This window comes from Simochromis diagramma, unplaced genomic scaffold (genome assembly GCF_900408965.1).
Source record: "Simochromis diagramma unplaced genomic scaffold, fSimDia1.1 OVJJ01000421.1, whole genome shotgun sequence".
Lineage (NCBI taxonomy): Eukaryota > Metazoa > Chordata > Actinopteri > Cichliformes > Cichlidae > Simochromis > Simochromis diagramma.
This window is the reverse complement of record NW_024387250.1, coordinates 6,979,490-6,997,039: the sequence shown is the minus strand read 5'-3', so window position 1 is coordinate 6,997,039 and position 17,550 is coordinate 6,979,490. Positions and strand designations below refer to the sequence as shown.

General features: G+C 40.1%; 2 protein-coding genes across 2 annotated transcripts; one reads left to right on the top strand and one right to left on the bottom strand.

The window, feature by feature from the left end:
- Positions 1-209: 209 nt before the first annotated feature.
- Positions 210-10,108, top strand: gtpbp2a (GTP binding protein 2a). The gene is made up of 12 exons (XM_040001501.1): positions 210-622; positions 1,592-1,618; positions 1,948-2,132; positions 2,244-2,352; positions 2,443-2,640; positions 2,869-3,043; positions 5,989-6,208; positions 6,338-6,473; positions 6,719-6,777; positions 6,876-7,047; positions 7,224-7,388; positions 8,140-10,108. The coding sequence occupies exons 1-12, from the start codon at positions 428-430 to the stop codon at positions 8,299-8,301; spliced, it is 1,803 nt and encodes a 600-aa protein (XP_039857435.1). The 5' UTR covers positions 210-427; the 3' UTR covers positions 8,302-10,108.
- A 1,652-nt stretch (positions 10,109-11,760) lies between these two features.
- polh (polymerase (DNA directed), eta) lies at positions 11,761-16,427 on the bottom strand. The gene is made up of 10 exons (XM_040001500.1): positions 16,113-16,427; positions 14,822-14,956; positions 14,405-14,637; positions 14,097-14,275; positions 13,913-14,016; positions 13,700-13,819; positions 13,333-13,456; positions 13,197-13,262; positions 12,889-13,061; positions 11,761-12,768 (listed from the first exon to the last, which is right to left on the bottom strand). Exons 1-10 carry the CDS (start codon positions 16,247-16,249, stop codon positions 11,823-11,825), a joined length of 2,217 nt encoding a protein of 738 aa, XP_039857434.1. The 5' UTR covers positions 16,250-16,427; the 3' UTR covers positions 11,761-11,822.
- Between the last annotated feature and the right edge of the window lie 1,123 nt (positions 16,428-17,550).

Sequence of the window (17,550 nt, the reverse complement as noted above, 5' to 3'; positions counted from 1 at the left end):
GTAAACAAGCTGGACATTACGCACTTATTTCCTTTATCTGATGCAAACCACTGAAAACCGAGTATGTTTACATCTAGATGTAGGCGGGTGGGGTTTAAACTTACATGCAATATGAGTAAATAGGAAAACAAAATGAACCTCTCCCTCGCGCTACGCAGTTATTTAAAACAAACGCACCATTGGCATTTGGCTGTGACGTAAGCATACTGTAAACTCAAAGCCGTAGTCTCGGCCGGTGCTGTTATTGTTCAGTTCGCGGAGTTTGGGGGGAGGGTATTGCTTTATTTTTTATTTTGGGGGCTGCACACTGCCATTATCGGGGTAATTACAAGCACCCCAATGCCTGGCCCGAGGTATATATTATTTATATAGCATCAGAATCTGTCTAAGTAGTTGTAAGCTAACAAGTTAGGTCCCAAAGTAGCCGATGGATGCACGGGTATCGGAGTTATTTGGCTCAGGAAACGGACACAGCTCTGGATCTGGTGGTGTGTCCAGCGGCAAGCCTGGGAATGGCTATGGGGTAGCCCCCAAAAAATCCTCTGCAAAGAACAAGAAAGCAAAAGCTCGATTATCCCGCAACTTCAAACCAAGCAATAACACCCCGTATCTACCTCCAGAGGTAAGGCTAAAAATACGCGCACAATTAGCTATTTCGAGCTAATATTTCCCGGGCACTGGAAAGCCTGTCACTAAGAGTAAGCAAATGGATTTTTGTCTGTTGTAACGCTACTCGTAGGTTTGTCATTGTATTTCCTGTTTTGAGGGTTAGCTTCCTCACTATTGACTTGTCTTTGAACCTGCAGTGACACGTAGCTAGTCGGTACAAAGAAAATGAATGGTACCATTTCAAGCGTAGAGGTTTTGCGTTTGCTGTTGGCTTACGACTTTCTATTTACAGTAGTTTTGCAGAAATAGGCCTAACGTGTGTTAATTGAAAGTTTTTTGATTAAAAAATGAACGTATTTTGCTAGCTAGCAAAAGAAGATCAGCTGTGTTTGTAAATAGGGGGCGGGTGCATAGCTCAGCCAGCCTACCTCTAGATAGTGATACTGTGAGTGTCTGACATTCACTCAGCCAAGGACTGTGTTACTACACAAAACTTTTTTTTTTTTACATGTATTTATTTATTTGTTTTACAGTGACCTCCGTGTGTTGTCATTACCCACCAGCTGCGTTTTTTAAACGTGACACTTAATCCTAAACTGTTCTTTAACCTTTAATTATCATAAGCTGCCCTGTATAAAATTGCTGTCAGCTGATCAGTGAATATAACTCGGTCCCCTGTCATAAGTGATTACATGACAGATATTTTCGCGACTTGGTTTACCTTAAATGTATTGATTTTGACTTTTAAGCATGTGTATGTAATGTGTAATAACATATTAAGTCGCTGTGTAAGGCTAAGCAAGCGGTTAGCCTGTTTGTATAGCTCTCAGTGACTGCCTATTCATAGAGAACACTGACTGCACATTCAGTCAAACTGCTTTTCTTTTTCTCTTTAAACAAATCAATAGTCTGTTGTCTTCCCTACAGTTTTACAGCTGTTGTTTCTTTTCTGTCTCTCTTTGTTTTACTCCCTGTCTCTTAGGCTGAAGAGGGAAATATAGAGTACAAGGTAAGCAAATTAGCTGTGACGCAAAGTCTTTGTTTTGTTCATAGAGCTAAAATGCTTTACATAACACCATAAAACTGATTTATATATGGATCAATTCTTGTGATGTGGATGTTATTGGTAATTTATCAGTATGCAGTATGTGTGAATATATAGGGGCAGTCTTTCCATTGAAATATAACACCACTGTGGATTAACTAGAGCATTTGTAGTATCAGGACAGCTGCTTCTTGTCAATATAGAGCTTTTTTATTGCCTTGGTCCTACAGTAATCATTTGTTTATGTCCAAAATAGTGTTGAGTACTAATTAGTAATTTCTTTTCTTGAATAGCTCAAGCTAGTGAACCCCACACAATACCGCTTTGAGCACCTAGCAACACAAATGAAATGGCGACTGCAGGAGGGCCGAGGTGAAGCTGTCTATCAAATAGGTGTCGAGGACAATGGCATGCTGGTGGGACTATCAGAGGAGGAAATGAGGGCTTCACTAAAAACGCTCCATCGGCTTGCAGAGAAGTAAGTCCAGTATTTTTATTCCGTTTACTGACTGATAGTTATTCTGCTGTTGTAGTTTACCTCATCTACCAAAACACAAAGAACTGTACTTACGTTTGTTTTTCGTGACAGAGTTGGAGCGGACATCACAATTTTAAGAGAGCGAGAGGTGGACTATGACTCTGATGTGCCTCGTAAGATTGCTGAAGTTCTCATTCGCAAAGTGCCAGATGACCAGCAGGTTAGTGTGGCTACCTGCACATGGATATCTCTGGATGTTTAAATTCTTGGGCATTTTTAAGTCATTTTGGTGTTGTGTTTTTCTCCTTAGTTCTTAGACCTACGAGTAGCCGTACTGGGCAATGTGGACTCGGGCAAGTCCACTCTTTTGGGTGTTTTGACACAAGGTGAGCTGGACAATGGACGGGGAAGAGCGAGGCTCAACCTTTTCAGACATCTACATGAGATTCAGACTGGACGTACTTCGAGCATTAGCTTTGAGATTCTTGGCTTTAACAGCAAAGGAGAGGTGAGAAAACGTCCTCTATCAAATAATATATATTACACCTTATTTATGTACTTTTACATCAGTTGTGATAAGTAGCAAAAAGTAAATACATCCATTATATCATAATTTTTACAATTTTGGATGTTTTACTACAGATTCCTATTCTGATATATATTAAACTACTCCATCTGCATGAAATGTTAGTAACTGATAGCTAATTTTGTTTGTTTGTTTGTTTTCTTTTTTTAGGTTGTGAATTACAGCGAGTCTCGGACAGCAGAGGAGATTTGTGAGAGTGCCTCTAAAATGATCACATTCATTGATCTGGCGGGTCACCACAAGTACCTGAAAACCACCATCTTTGGCCTCACCAGTTACTGTCCAGATTTTGCAATGCTTGTGGTCAGTGCGAATACTGGAATTGGTGAGTATTAAGTGAACGATTTAATTTTCTCCAAGTTCTATTCAAATGTAACTGTTGTTGTGCAAGATAGTAATGCAGTTTGCTGTTCTGGTTGAGAGACAGCCCATGTTTGTGTACACCATACCCCCACACTGTAGTGCACAGTTATGGCTTGGCACTTTGCTGACATGTGATAGCTGAGGTTATGTAATAAACCAACCCTCATCTTTGCTTGGCAGTGTAAGTCCCAAAATATCTCAGATATCATAATTTCAGGGCAGAGTGCTTTGACCCACTGGGGATAGTGCTGCGCTCTTGCAAAGCTAGTGTGTATTTCAGCATTGCACTTGACAGTCACAAGAGGTTTTCTCAAATCTTGCAAGCATTTGGCCTTTTCAGTGGGGTTAAGGCTTGACGTGTGTTTTTACCATATAACCAAAGATAAGAAGAGAATTCAAATAAGCTGATCAGGTGCTACACTCTTCCAGAGGCAAAAGAAACATGCTGATTTGCATATTGTTGTGATGCAACTTCACAGTCCAGCTTTACCCAAGTTCTTCCTGTATTTTTATTCTTCTGTAAAAATGAAATCACTAAACCTTACTTCAGCATTATGTTTCAAATCTTGTTCTATTTATAGGTAATGTGTTATTGTATAATGTGCTCAACCCCAACATTTTCATGATAGCATTAGCTGACATTGAGTGCAGGAAGCTTGTATCCAGGAAGGACCTACTTGGAAACCTGAGCCGCTGAGACTGGTTGGTCAACCTAAACAGCTTTCTGTTTCACATTTGAAAACATACTGTTTGATTATGTTTGCTGTTAGAGCTGAAAATGTAAATATGAATAAGTGTTGCACTACAAAGCCGTTTTGGGATTTACACCAACAATACCAGGTGGCACACCCTTAGACCATTCACCCATTGTGACACACAGCATTTCAGTGTGTATCAGCCCCTCCAGATGACAGTGGAAACTGCAAGTGAACACAGATAAGAACCCTTTGCTCAAGGCAAGAGACCATCTGGAAACAGTCCTCTATGCAATACACCAAAGTAATATATTGTTATTAAGAAAGCTGTAGTTTTGTTTACATTTCGCAAGTGGCACTGAAGCCTGTATAGGAAACCTGAGCCTTTGAGATGTTAGTCATTAAGTGCTGTAGCTCACATCCGGTTGGAGTTATTGGATGAGCTATATGCATCTGCTGTTAATGCATGGCTGTACTTTTGGCTTCTCCCTTACTCACAAGGGGTTGTTTCGCGTGTTTCATTTGGTAGATTTTATCCCAGATTTCCCAACACAGCCCCAAAGGGCTTTGTGTCACTTCCTGGGAGCGAAGAAGGGATCTTTCACTTTTAGGCCGATATGAAAACCATGACATTACAGAGCCAATAAAAATATATATATATTTTCAGCTGCTCTTAATATTCACAAGGGGTTGCCACAGCAGTTAGCTCTGCCTGTTTGATTTGGCAGTGTTTTTATGTTGGATGCCTTTCCTGACACAACCCTGATGGGATTTGTGTTTTCTTCCAGGGTTGAACTGCTATTTAAGCTTATTTTGATTATATGAGTTGACTGATTCCATGCCAAAATAAGTCTGTGTTATTTTCCGAGGCTGTTTATTTCTAAACAGTATTAAATTGAAATACTGCAATTTCATAAGCAGTTAGTTTTAGTGCTAACGCAAAAACATAACTGATTATTAAATATTAAAAAATACTAAAGGGTTTATTGGGCACAGTCAGAGTATAATTAAATGCTTCAGAAAGTCCTATCTGTACTCCTTGTTTATTTACACTGTTCTGCAATGGTTTGTCTATCTTTGAGTAAATAACTAATAACACTGTCAGCATCAAACGAATGACTACACTCAATAAAAATAAAGGTAATTTAAATAATTTGTAACAACAGGATAATACATTTATTCCTGATTTTTAGCAAAATAATTAAAAACACATTAAAGTACGATGTATTTTTTTCATAAAAAGGGCATGGATAAATTAAGTTCGTAAGTGTATATTTGTTTATACTTAAATAACCCTTATTAATGCAGCGTAGGCGTTACTGTGTTTATGTGGGTGTCTGTTCTAAAATAGGACGTGCAGGGAAAATGGGGTCAAGAATGTAGATAGGAAGGGACATGCCGTCTGCAACCCAAGAACTACAGCTTTAATTATGAAACAGCGTAATGGATCCGTGTAATGCATAGGGCTTCTCTTGCGTTGTAACTTTTAAGCTAAGAAGCCAAAGGGCGAGTAATCTTTTTTCGTCATTTAGTTATGCTTTACTTTTTACTCCACTGTGACACATTCACCTCACCTCAATTTTTTTTTCAAAACTCAGTTTGTGTTTTTCTGAAATGTGAATCTTCTTGAGACCAAAATTAAGAGAACATGAGAAGTCACTTTGTTTAGAAGAGCTACTATTTGGCACTCGTGGAAACATCAGAGACATAGTTACAGTATATGTTTGAATACTTTGAATCAGTCCTATCCTCAAACTGTTTCTCTAATGACATAAAAGTCTTTTATTGTGGTATGTGCTATATAACCCTTCGTGTATATAGTCTTTGATTTGCATTAAGTCTGGGTTTGTAGATAAGCACTCTTATGCTAAGCAATAGGTGTTTGAGACTCATAGGGCAGCTGTTGTGTTTGTACAAAGAATAAATCCCCTGTTTGAATTGGCGTATCTTTTTAAATTTCTTGCAAAGTCTTATTTGGATTACCGAGTCAACAGTTGGAGGTTTATAGGTTGGATTTAGCTTAGGCAATAGTATTTACGTGTGTTTAGGAAGACTTCATCCCTTCTGAAAACATGACATTAAATAAACATTGCCTTTGTCTGCTTGCTTGTGAAAGCTATTTTTGGTGAACAAGTAGTAGGCAAGATATAAGCAATGCAAAATCCCAGGTAAATCCTCTTTCTTTCTTCCTCTCCTTCTCATTCTTTTCCAGCTGGTACCACACGGGAGCATCTTGGCCTTGCCATGGCACTGAAGGTTCCCATCTTCATTGTTATCAGTAAAGTGGACCTCTGCACACGGGCCACTGTTGAGCGCACAGTGCGGCAGTTGGAGCGTGTCTTGAAGCAACCAGGCTGCAACAAGGTGCCCATGGTTGTAAGCAGTACAGATGATGCTGTCACAGCAGCACAGCAGTTTGCACAGTCACCAAGGTATGAAACACACAAGTGCAGTTTTCCATTTAATAACATGCAGTTAAGTTTGCACTCCTTCTATAATAAATACTGTAAGCAAAAACTGGAAAGTAATCATTTTTATTTTGTCCTGAAACTCTCTCTCAGCATCACACCAATCTTCACCTTGTCCAGTGTTTCTGGAGAGAGTCTAGATTTGCTTAAAGTTTTCTTCAACATCATCCCTCCTCTGAGCAACAGCAAGGAGCAGGAGGAACTAATGCAGCAGCTAACAGAGTTTCAGGTCAGTCTGAAATAATTCAATTCAGTTCAATTCAATTCGATTTTATTTATAGAGCGTTAGTTTCCAGCAGCTGTCGCCTTAAGGCGCTTTATATTGTAAGTTACAGACTCCACAACATTAAAATGAAATAAAGTTTGTCTGTCCGTGCAAAATGATCTTCTGGCTGTGAGCTACTGTCTTCCAAATGCACAGTGTAAATACACAGATTATTTTGATCTGAATGACAGCCATGTGCATCATTGCAGGTGGATGAGATCTACACAGTTCCAGAGGTGGGGACAGTGGTTGGAGGTACTCTATACAGGTCAGTATGTTGAAATTATTGTTTCATTTCAGGTCAAGTGGGTTCTTTGTTTTTAACCCAGAAATCCCTCTGACTCGCTATTCTCTCTGGTCTTACAGTGGTATTTGCCGTGAAGGGGATCATCTTGTAGTAGGGCCCACAGACTCGGGTCAGTTCCACCAGTTGACCGTAGGCAGCATCCAAAGGAACCGCTCGGCATGCAGGGTACTCAGGGCGGGCCAGGCTGCTACACTTGCTCTGGGCAACTTTGACCGCTCATTATTGCGCAAGGTCAGACTCAGAGCTTGTCTAAATTAGTGTTTTATTAGTTAATCACATTAAAAGTATAATATATCTATCTATAGGTTAATGTAAATTGCAGTAAAAGAAACTTGGAATTTGAAATCATTGTTTTCATACAAATCTGAACTATGTATGTACACCATCCATATGTTTTCCACTTACAGGGCATGGTGATGGTGAGCCCAGAGATGGATCCTACCATCTGCTGGATGTTTGAGGCTGAGATTGTCCTGCTTTTCCATGCCAAGACCTTCCACAAGGGCTTCCAGGTTACTGTGCACATTGGCAATGTGAGACAAACTGCAACAGTGGAAGCAGTGTATGGCAAGGTTGGTCCATCCGCTGAGCTAAAATGCTCTCATTAACACAGAGAAAGTGAAAAAAATGGTGTTTTCAAGGCAGGAGACACACTCATCAATAAATCCATGTTTGTCACAGGCTACTTGGTTTATTAACAGTGTGTAATGGCTGGTGACCAATGGAGTTAAATCCTCAGATGGGTGTTCAGATTTGTCGTGTAGAACATAATCCATTTCTTTCATGGTGAGCACAGTTGCTTCTCGCTTTTACAACAGAAGCAATCTATTGCCAGCTACAAGAGTACTTAAAGATGTGAAAGGCTCTGGGTAGGTGTATCTTGGTTTTCTCACATTATCAGTCTTTCAAACCAGGAATGTTTAGCGTCTGCTCTGAAATGATACAGCAGTGATTCAAAACAAGAGAAACCAAGAATTTTGATACAATCCAGAATTATAGCAAAACCTTTCTGGGATTTTTTAAGGACTCTATTGGCACTACAGAGCTATTTTATTTGTTTGTTGAGTGTGTGCCCTTTAATCTTAATCTTGGTGTCACTATTCCACTGATTGATTTTAAAATTAAATCTGCAAGTTTAAAAGTGCAATTATATATACACAGAAACACTCATTTTTTATTTAAAAGAACAACCCACATGTTAATTTCTAATTTAGTGCCACTAAAGCCTCTTTTCTGCTGCTGTATTTGGCCCAGATCACCTATCTCATTAATAATCCTGCCTTTGTTTGATTCCTGTTCTCGTGCTACACCACTGTATAACAGGAGGAGCTAAGGACGGGAGAGAAAGCGGTGGTTCTCTTCAAGTTCATCAAGCATCCAGAATATCTGAAGGTGGGAGCAAAGATTCTCTTCAGAGAGGGGGTAACCAAAGGTATCGGGCACGTCACCAAGCTGCTTCCCATCGTCGAGTACCAGCCATCCTAAAGACGAGATGAGGATGAGGCCTAACATTCTTCAGGCAACCACAGAACCAAACACCGTCCCACCTCAAAACAGAGTGCTTTAAAAACCACCTCCTGCTTTCTCCAAAGGCCACGCTGCCAAGTTCCCTTCACAGTAAAAGCCTTTTTGCACGATTCTGTTGTCTCACCATGTTCCAAAGCCTTGTCACCTTCTTACATTTTGTTCCTTAGAGCCTTTTCAGTACCTGCTGATATTTTCCATCTGCTTTGTGTTGTTGAGGCTTAAAAAGTGTTGCTTTTCTTGGTACTGATGAGAAACCTTTCATCCATATCTACAACACATTGACCAAGCATCATCTACCAAAGTTCGCTTTGGAAACTTTGAAAACTGCATTCTGGCCTTTACAACGAGGTGCTGCTCACACAGTTTACACCTAAATGCACTGTTAATACATACTTCAACAATATGCTCACATGCATATTTGCATTGCACTGAGGTATAAACGCCAGTGATGATATACCCGTGCCAGGTAACTGTTTTTATAAACTCAACAGTTGCAGGTATGGAATGATTTCACACCAGTGTAACACAAGGCGCAAGTGTCACCGCCTCACAGCGCAGTGTCTGTGCAAAGTGCCTGACTGACAATTACAAACTTTTATATGCTCTTAAATCATCTCCTTGTCATAGTAACTGCTGTGTGAGCAGGTCAGAAGCTTCATTATCTTGCTTTGAGCTTTGTTGTTTCATCACTTTTATGAAGGTAATGGAGAGCATTGTGTGGTATGAAAAGCTAGAACATGGCCCAGTTTGTATGTCAGTCTGCCAGGATAACTCACATTGGCAATTACTTTTTAACTGTCACATTTGTCAGTGAGAACTATTTTTTCTTTAATTCACAAGTACTGCCTCACAATAGGGCGGTAAGATGATAATGATCTTGCTGCCTGTCTTTCAAGTGCTTTAGTTACTCAGGTCAGTGTAGATATTGTATTAGACAGCATTCCACTTTCACAGAACGACTCCAGTGGGACGTTGTTGCTAATTTGGGTTGAAAGGAGAACTGATGAAAAACAGATACTCCAGATTCTCCCAAAGTGATGCGTGTGATTACACATTAGTATGTGGAACTGCCTACTGATGCAGCTTTATTTAAGAGCAATTATGTTAAAGGTACTTGATGTACTCTTCACTTAAGTTACTGATGTCACAAACTCGAAGGGGTTTAGCATAGTGCCTAATGGAACTCCTATTCAAGAAGCCTTCCATTACAGCCCATTTTTTTATAACTTAGTAAAAAAAAATGAAGTTGGTGCTATTGGAAAACTTTTGATATTTAGAGGAAAAAAATGTAATAAGTGAACGTTAATTACTGCTCTGTTCACGCCTGCTGTTGGCCTCACCATCTGTCTTTCTATTGCATGTTGACGTGACTTATACGCGCATTCAAAGTTTGTATTGTTTTTTTGCACCGACATCATTGATGCACAGTGTGTGTGCGTGCAGGCAAAGACAGGTAAGCTAAGAATGCATTTCAACCAAAATATTTTATAGCATTTATAAAGAGTTCAGGTGTTAAAATTTGTTTTACCGCATCTCGGAAGATTTTTATAGATTTGTAGTAGTTCTGGATTTTACAATTCATTCAAAGATTTTTCAGTCTTCTTCTTAACACCAGCTTATTTTCACTCTTTTGAAATCCTTTGAAGTCAGTTTTCCTTTTAATTCAATGTGTATTTTGATCATTTTCTGGGTGAAATGCAATATTTATGTACAGATCCAATTCGTGTATTATGATGTACATGAATAAAAGTTTTATTGTCACTTTAACAGTGTTTTTTCTAAGTAAAATGTGACATTGCAGTGTTTTAAACGATATATCCTATGTGAATAGGTCATGACTTCCTTCACAATAGTTTTTTTTCCCCTGGTTTGGCTCCTCCTATCCTGCTCTTCAGCTGATGCAAGAAAGTGCAAGCATAATTTAGCCATTCAGGTCTGTCAATGGCTCTACAGAACAATAAGTTCACCACTGCAGAAAACATGAAGAGGATGACTCATCTATTTATGCTGCAATTGCACTCTTTGGAGTGGCAATCATGTCAAAGGTTGAACAAGCCATTGGGTTGTCTGTAATTTATGCCATTAAAGCTGCAACAGGAAAAAAAATTCTAATACAATAATACAAAAACTGTAATTTGGCAACTGACAGGCCCTCTGACGTTATACGTCAGCTCCCTACCTGGACAACCACAGACACACAGAACCATGAACTACCACACACTTAGTGTATTTATGTTTTTACTTTTTTTTTTTTTTATAACACTTTATATTACTCACCTGATTTGGGTTGATTAGACTTAACGATTGGAAATGGCCTCCATTGTGAGCCAAAGCCTTAAACATTGCTTGAATTATAATATCATTAAAAGTTATTATGGAAATTTTTGTTTATTGGGGTTTTTTTTGTTTTGTTTTTTACAGTGACACCAAAATCACACACACCCTTTGCTTTAATTCAATTAATCCAGCTGATACTTATTAGCTCATCCAGCTGAAGGGCCAATGAGCTGATGTCACAGTCAGGCATTTGTCCAAACTGAACAAGAATCCTTCCTCTGAGGCTATTGTTCAGATTTTGCAATAACTCAGACACAATAATCATCTAATAGATCTTCAACCAAATTCTGCTCCGGGTCAGGGTGAGATGTGTCATTTCACAGGCAATAACCTGTGAATTGTTATGGATTTTGAGCCAGAGGAGCTGCTACATTATTGACCTGATTGATCTTTTATAACATTCCAATCTGCCCTCCGCTACATTATTTTATGAGTTATCAGCTCATCTTGTACCAGTCCATGATGTAGGCTGTGAGCTCGGCTATGGCAATATAAATTTACATTTGTGAAGTTAGCAATATCCTTGTGATAAAGGATGACAAGTTCAGGGCTACTTTTGTCACATTTGTTCTTATAGAAACCTGAAAGGCTTGCTCACAAGAGTGTGTGGTTTCCTATGTGATTAGCTAAGAGTCTTCTATGTAAATGTACTTAGTTGTGTTTGGAAAACTCATTGACACCAAGAGTATTTCAAATACTCCCTTCTTGTCTTACAAATCACAATCATGTGCCCCTCTCTCTTTCTTACTAGAACACTTCATACTGTTGATCGAGTGAGGATTTCTGCTCTACATTCAACTAACTAGTGCCATCTGCTGGTAAGTCAAAGTACTACAGCATACTGCATGTTACTAGGATGAGTAAAAAGAATCTTTAATACACTCTGCTTTACAAAAATGTCTCTTAATAATATTGTCTTTTTATTTATCATTAAAAAGTTAATTAAATAAATCAAATAAATATGATTTTTTGATTTTTTTTTTTTTATACACATTGTTATCATTACCCAACTTCAACATTGAAAGCAGAAAAGTCTTAATGTACTGTTTAGGATATGGCTTTTTAAACAAACATTTTTTAAAATGTACATAATCAGAACTACGTTTGAGTTTAATTTAAAACTGCGGTTCTGCATTAGATCTTCAGTTTTTCTTGAAGAATGAATCCAGAGTGCCCGTGATTGCACTTTGGGAGCGGGGTCTTTTTGGTGCTGGTCCCGACTGGCCTCTTGTTTTAGTCTTGCCCCGAGAGGAGTGGGCTGTGTCTGCTGCTGCTGCTCTGAGAGGATTCATAGCGGTACCGGAAGAAGAAGAGGAAGTGATGGTTGATGTGCCTGAAGAGAAGGACTGCTGGAGGTCCAGAGCAAAATGATAGTCATTGTGTTCTGGCATTTCCCACGCTAACACCTCCTGACCACAGCGTTCACAGCTCATCAGATCTTCACTGGCCACAGTGGGAGGAGGGTGATTTGACTCCACATTAATGTCCAGTTCATTCCTTAACTCCTCACTTGCCGACTCATGAGATGCATTCTCTGAGCTAAGTTTTGACTCCAAGCCTGATGCCACAGCAACAATGTCTTTGGTGTCTTCCTCATCAACGGGACCTGGCATTTGTCCGTTTTCAGGCTTGTTCAGTGCTGACCCTGAAACCTGGAGGCTTTTTTCAATGGTGTTCTTCTGAAAGAAAGAGGAAATGCCTGGGTGGGGGCTGGATGAACCAATTTTGGACTGAGAAACAGGTGTAAAAGAGGAAGCAGGACAGACGGCGTCTGACTTCAACTGACTAACAGAAACAGAAGTATTGTGAAGTGAGGAAGCTGGGAGACCTTCATTGCTGTGTGTACCAGAATCCTCTTCATCATCATCATCATCATCCTCCTTTCTAACCTTCTGTTTTTGTTTCTCAACTGCCTTTTGAAAAAAGGACTGGATGGAGCCGGTTTGTTTACACGGGGAGACATTTTTTGGTTCACGGGGTGGCTGCGTTGAAGTGCTATCACTGGAAAGAAAGCCAGCGATCCCCCCCGCTGATGAAACATCGCTGAATTTACTAGCTGAGAGGTATAACATGCTGAGGGGTGGAGTCCTGGGGACATGATGGAAGACAGTTTAAATTAAAAAATTAAAAAATATAAATAAATAAAAATCACAGAACATCCCTTTGGCAAATTACTTTAAACCCTCTGCAGTATCCTGTTCTAATTACCATGCAGCCTGATGGTTTCCTGCTGTGTTCAGACTCTTGATAATGGCAAAGGTGTCGCTGGATATTTTGGTCGCCTCGTAGCGCACTAAAGCACAACATCTAGAGAAGCTGCTCATCCTCTTGTCGCCAAGCTGACGCACACCAACTGTCAGCATTTTAGCCACACGACCGTTCTATAAGAAATTAAAGGAACTGAGCTGAAAATAGCTGCATTTACGGGATTTGGCACTAATGTGAAACCCAACTGAAGAAAAGATGGTTTAATGATGGAAAAGAACTAAATTACACAGCCAAGTATTGTGTCTTACCACTTCTCTGTCCTTGGTCAGCCTCTCCTCTAACTCAAGAGCCAGTTGATGAAGCCAGTACTGTACCTGCACAAATACAAATACTTTAAAAATGCTTGTGGAACACACTGAAAGAGCACAGAAACATTGGCTCTACCTGCTCTTTAGTAGCCAGCGATGTCTTCCCAGGAAAGTTTTTACTGCAGCCAATGGACTTTGGAAGCTGTCTTGGTTTCACAGCTTCAAAATCAATCCCCCGGCACAAGTCGTACAGCCACTGACTACATTAAACGAGGAAGCAGGATAAAGTTTAACGTCCCTGTAGTACAGAAGGGTTTCCAAAATTACAAAGTTTCTTTTCTGAAGCAGAAGTTCAAGTACAGAAGTTCAGAAATGTTTAAGGAAGTTTAAAAATGCAAAACTACTTGTTATTATTTTAATAACACCATGTGATTACTTTCTTAAGCAAGTTATGTCACCATTATCAAAATGATAGTGTTTGAAGGGATTTCTGGCTCTCTCACCCTGTTTTTTCTCCAAAGTGCTGCTCCAACTGAGCCTTAGAGAAGCGAGTGAGATCGCCCATGTTCTCTATTCCCAGAGTTTCTGTGATTGAAGTTCCCAGCTTACCCCCCAGGTTACGGCTGCAGGGAAATAAATAATACAAGAGGACAGGGTTTAATTTTAAGTTTTTGCTGCCACTCTGTCAATGTAAGCGATGACATAACTAAACTTACATCTTGCCAATGGGGAGACTGCTGAAAAGTTCTGTCACAGAGTCCAGAGGAAGAACAGTTTGTCTGTTGGGCTTGTTCAGACCACAGGCTAGTTTAGCCAATACCTTGGAAAAGTGAGCGGTAAATGATTATCTCTGCAAACACAGTTACCGGTCTTAGACTATTAAATAGGAGTTTATCCTACCTTATTGTGTGATATTCCTGCAGAACAACTGAAACCTGTGTGTTTCTCCACAGCTGCTCTCATTTCCTCAACAATCAGTGCTCCAACAGTTAGCTGCAGCTCTGCAGAGTTCTGCTCACCCACTGACGGGAACGTTAAAGATTCCAGCCACTGCTGGAGACCTCTGGATCGCTGTTCCTCTGAGCACAAACATGATGTTGTTAGGAGGATAAAGCCTGCCAGAGTTTTTTAGCTGTTATTCTTCGACAGCTTTCTGTGTCAACTGCAGAAACAACTCATTGGGTAACTGAAGTTAGCTTACAGCCTACCTTTATCCAACACAGTGTCCTCTGCAGAGTCTTCAGCTGCAGGTGAACTTTGTGGGTACCCCTGGATGTAGGTAGTTCTCAAGAGTGAAGTTTCGATTTGTTTGTCAGTCATATTTTTCAGTCGCTGCTGGACAGCAGCAGTCAAATCCATGTAGGCCTCATCAATGCTAGCTCTCTCAATCACAGCAAAGCGAGACATGACCTCAATCACCTCCACACTCGCCTCTCTGTAACTACAAAGGGGATAGAAAGAAGATATTTGCAGTACAGCTTTGGCCATAAGGATTTAAGACAATTCAAAAAATAATCGTAAATTTAATTAAAGACAATGTTGATCGAGTGTTGATCCAAAGATTTAATGTTGATCCAATTAAAAAGAGGAAGTCTCTGGGGATGTACATCAGCAGCAGCACTTACTTTGTCAAGTCAGCCTTGCCATGAGACTCACGCACTCGTGCCACCTGGAGGTCTGGGCACAGTTTTTTTGCATCATCCACCCACATGTTCCTGGTGACACCATGAGCCCTGGCCTCGTAGCTCACAGCTATAATACTAAGAAACAATAACATTTAGTCAAAGATCACAAAAAAAAAAAGTCATAAAGTGTGAAAACATTTTAGAAGGATGTCTAAGCGGTTATTTGTGGGACATGAGGGCGGGTGAGTTGCCAACACAGAGACATCAATTCAAATGGTCAATGCAACTGAACACACGCAGTCGTGGGAACGAATTCACCAGTGGGTTACAAAGAGAGAGGGGAATGTTTAAATTCTCTGTAATCTAGTCAACATTCTGTTTTACCGAGTATTTCATTATTTCAAAATCTGCTGATCTACTGGCATTTTCTCCCCTAACACCAACTCTATGGTTTACATAGAATGGTCTGAAAAAAGAGAAAATAAAGCTGCAGTTTTCTGGGTGAAAGTGCCTTGTGCAACTAAGAGGTCAAAGAAAATGGCTTCATGCTGAACAGGAACTCAACAGGAACTCAAATTCAAATAACCACTCAACTAAGTTATGCAAAAAAAACCATTTTTAAACACAAAAAACGATGAACCTCGAAGCAGATGGGCTACGGCCACGTAACACCACAGCAGGTGCCACTTCTGTCAGCTAAAAAACAGGAAACTAAAGCTACAGTTCACATGGGCTCACCAAAATTAGACAAGAGATGACTAATAGGACAGTGTTGCCTGGTCTGATGTGTTCAGATTCAGGTTGGTGGTGGTGGTGTAATGTTGTGGGGGATTTTTTTTTTTTTTAGCAGAGTTTGTGCCCCTTAGTACAAACTGAGCATCGTTTAAACAGCACGGCCTACCATGTCCATCCCTTTATGACTACAGTATAACCATTCTGATGGGTGCTTCCAGCAGGATAACACACCACAAACCTCAAATCATCTCAAACTGGTTCCTTGAACATGCCAGTGAGTTCACTGCACTCGAATGACCTCCACAGTCACCAGATATCAGTCCACTAGAGCAAGCTTTGGCTTTTTCATCAACCTTTTAACTCTATGCAACAAAGAGTTGAGGCAGTTCTGCAAACACGAGTACGAACAGGATGTACGTAAGGCACACCAGAAAAAAAAACTTTCGTAACTTTAGCTTTAGGAACCTAAGTCACCCACAGACCCAGGTTTTGTGTCACGGCTAGGTGTTTCAATTGCGTCGATCACAAAAACAGTATCTCTGTGTCAGAAACTCACCTGCCTCCTTTCCACGTCTTGTACTGGGCCACCACACAGGGAGTATTCCTCAGAGCTGGATTCAGCCTCTGCTCCACCTGCACGTAAAAGCAGTCCATGTCTACCAACGCCACCACCCTCTCCTTCCCGTACTCCATTATTAACGATGAAAATCTGTCGGTGGTGCTAAGATATGTGTCCTCTTCTTGGCGGGGCTGTTAATTCACAGCTGTCATCAGAACTGAAAGTTCGGTGGACTTGAACGGACCGCCAAAATACACATCGATCGCTTTGCATTTCGAGGGTTACATAAATACGTCATCAACAGTCGACGAAGAAGTCCCTTGGTAATGTCGTCATCACTGAAGAAAACCAGAACTTAGAACATGTCATTCTACAGTTGCCTGCACATCGAAATTAGCTACCAAGACCACAAAGGTGCAAGAAAGTGACCAGATTCAAAACAACAATATAAAAACACTATATACACAATGTATAAGTTACAAGAAACACCGTGGGGCTGTATACAAGGGCATCCATAATATATTAAGGGCGGAAGGGCATTTGGTGATAGTTAGTGACACTTGCAAAATATGGAAAATGCAATATATTAATAGTGTAATTTTGAAATGTTTTAAAAGCTGCAGTCTTCCTTTTTCGCCTTCTCCCTTTAGTGACCATCACATCGGATCATCTGCCTTCATCTCCTGATTACTCCAAATGAAAATCCCAAAAAGTAAATTGTGTTCTGTGGGAGAAACGTTTTCGTCACTCATCCGAATGACTACTTCAGTTTCAGCTGAAGTAGCATATTAAAAACAGCATGAAACTGACCTCACATCGTTTCGTCAGTCATTATGCAAATCTACTGTTTATAAGGTTGGAGAAACCAGCGGTCACCTGAGACTGAAAAAGTCAATTGGATAAGTAAAAAAACGTTTCTCCCACTTGAAATGCTACTTCCACACGAACAGAATCAACTTTTTAGGTTTTCTTACCTGGATGACATCAAGACATTCAAATGGAAATCTTAGAATCGTCCTCCAGATCCATCTAGTTTCTTTTATCGGCACCACTGTCTCCAAACCATAATTTACAGTCTGACTATTGGTTTGTAAACCTTTTCTTTCACTCTTACTGCTAGACCTCAGTCGCAAAACACTCCTGACACTCATCCTCACCCACTAGTGTGCTGTCTGTTCATTTTGATGGTTGACCCCAGGTATTTAAACCCCTCTGCCTTCACTACTTCTGAATGAAGAGTACAGTTCATGCAACAGTGGCAAGTAAAGAAGCTGTTTGGCTTTAATAATGCTGAAGAACTTGTTAGAGTTACTATAGTCTCTTTATGAGGGCAGATGTACCCAAGATTGTTAAGATCTGATTGCTGAGGACAGTTATTGCATGGCAGTCTACAAAGTGCTCCAGTAAATAGAACTACAGAACTCAGTAAGGGACC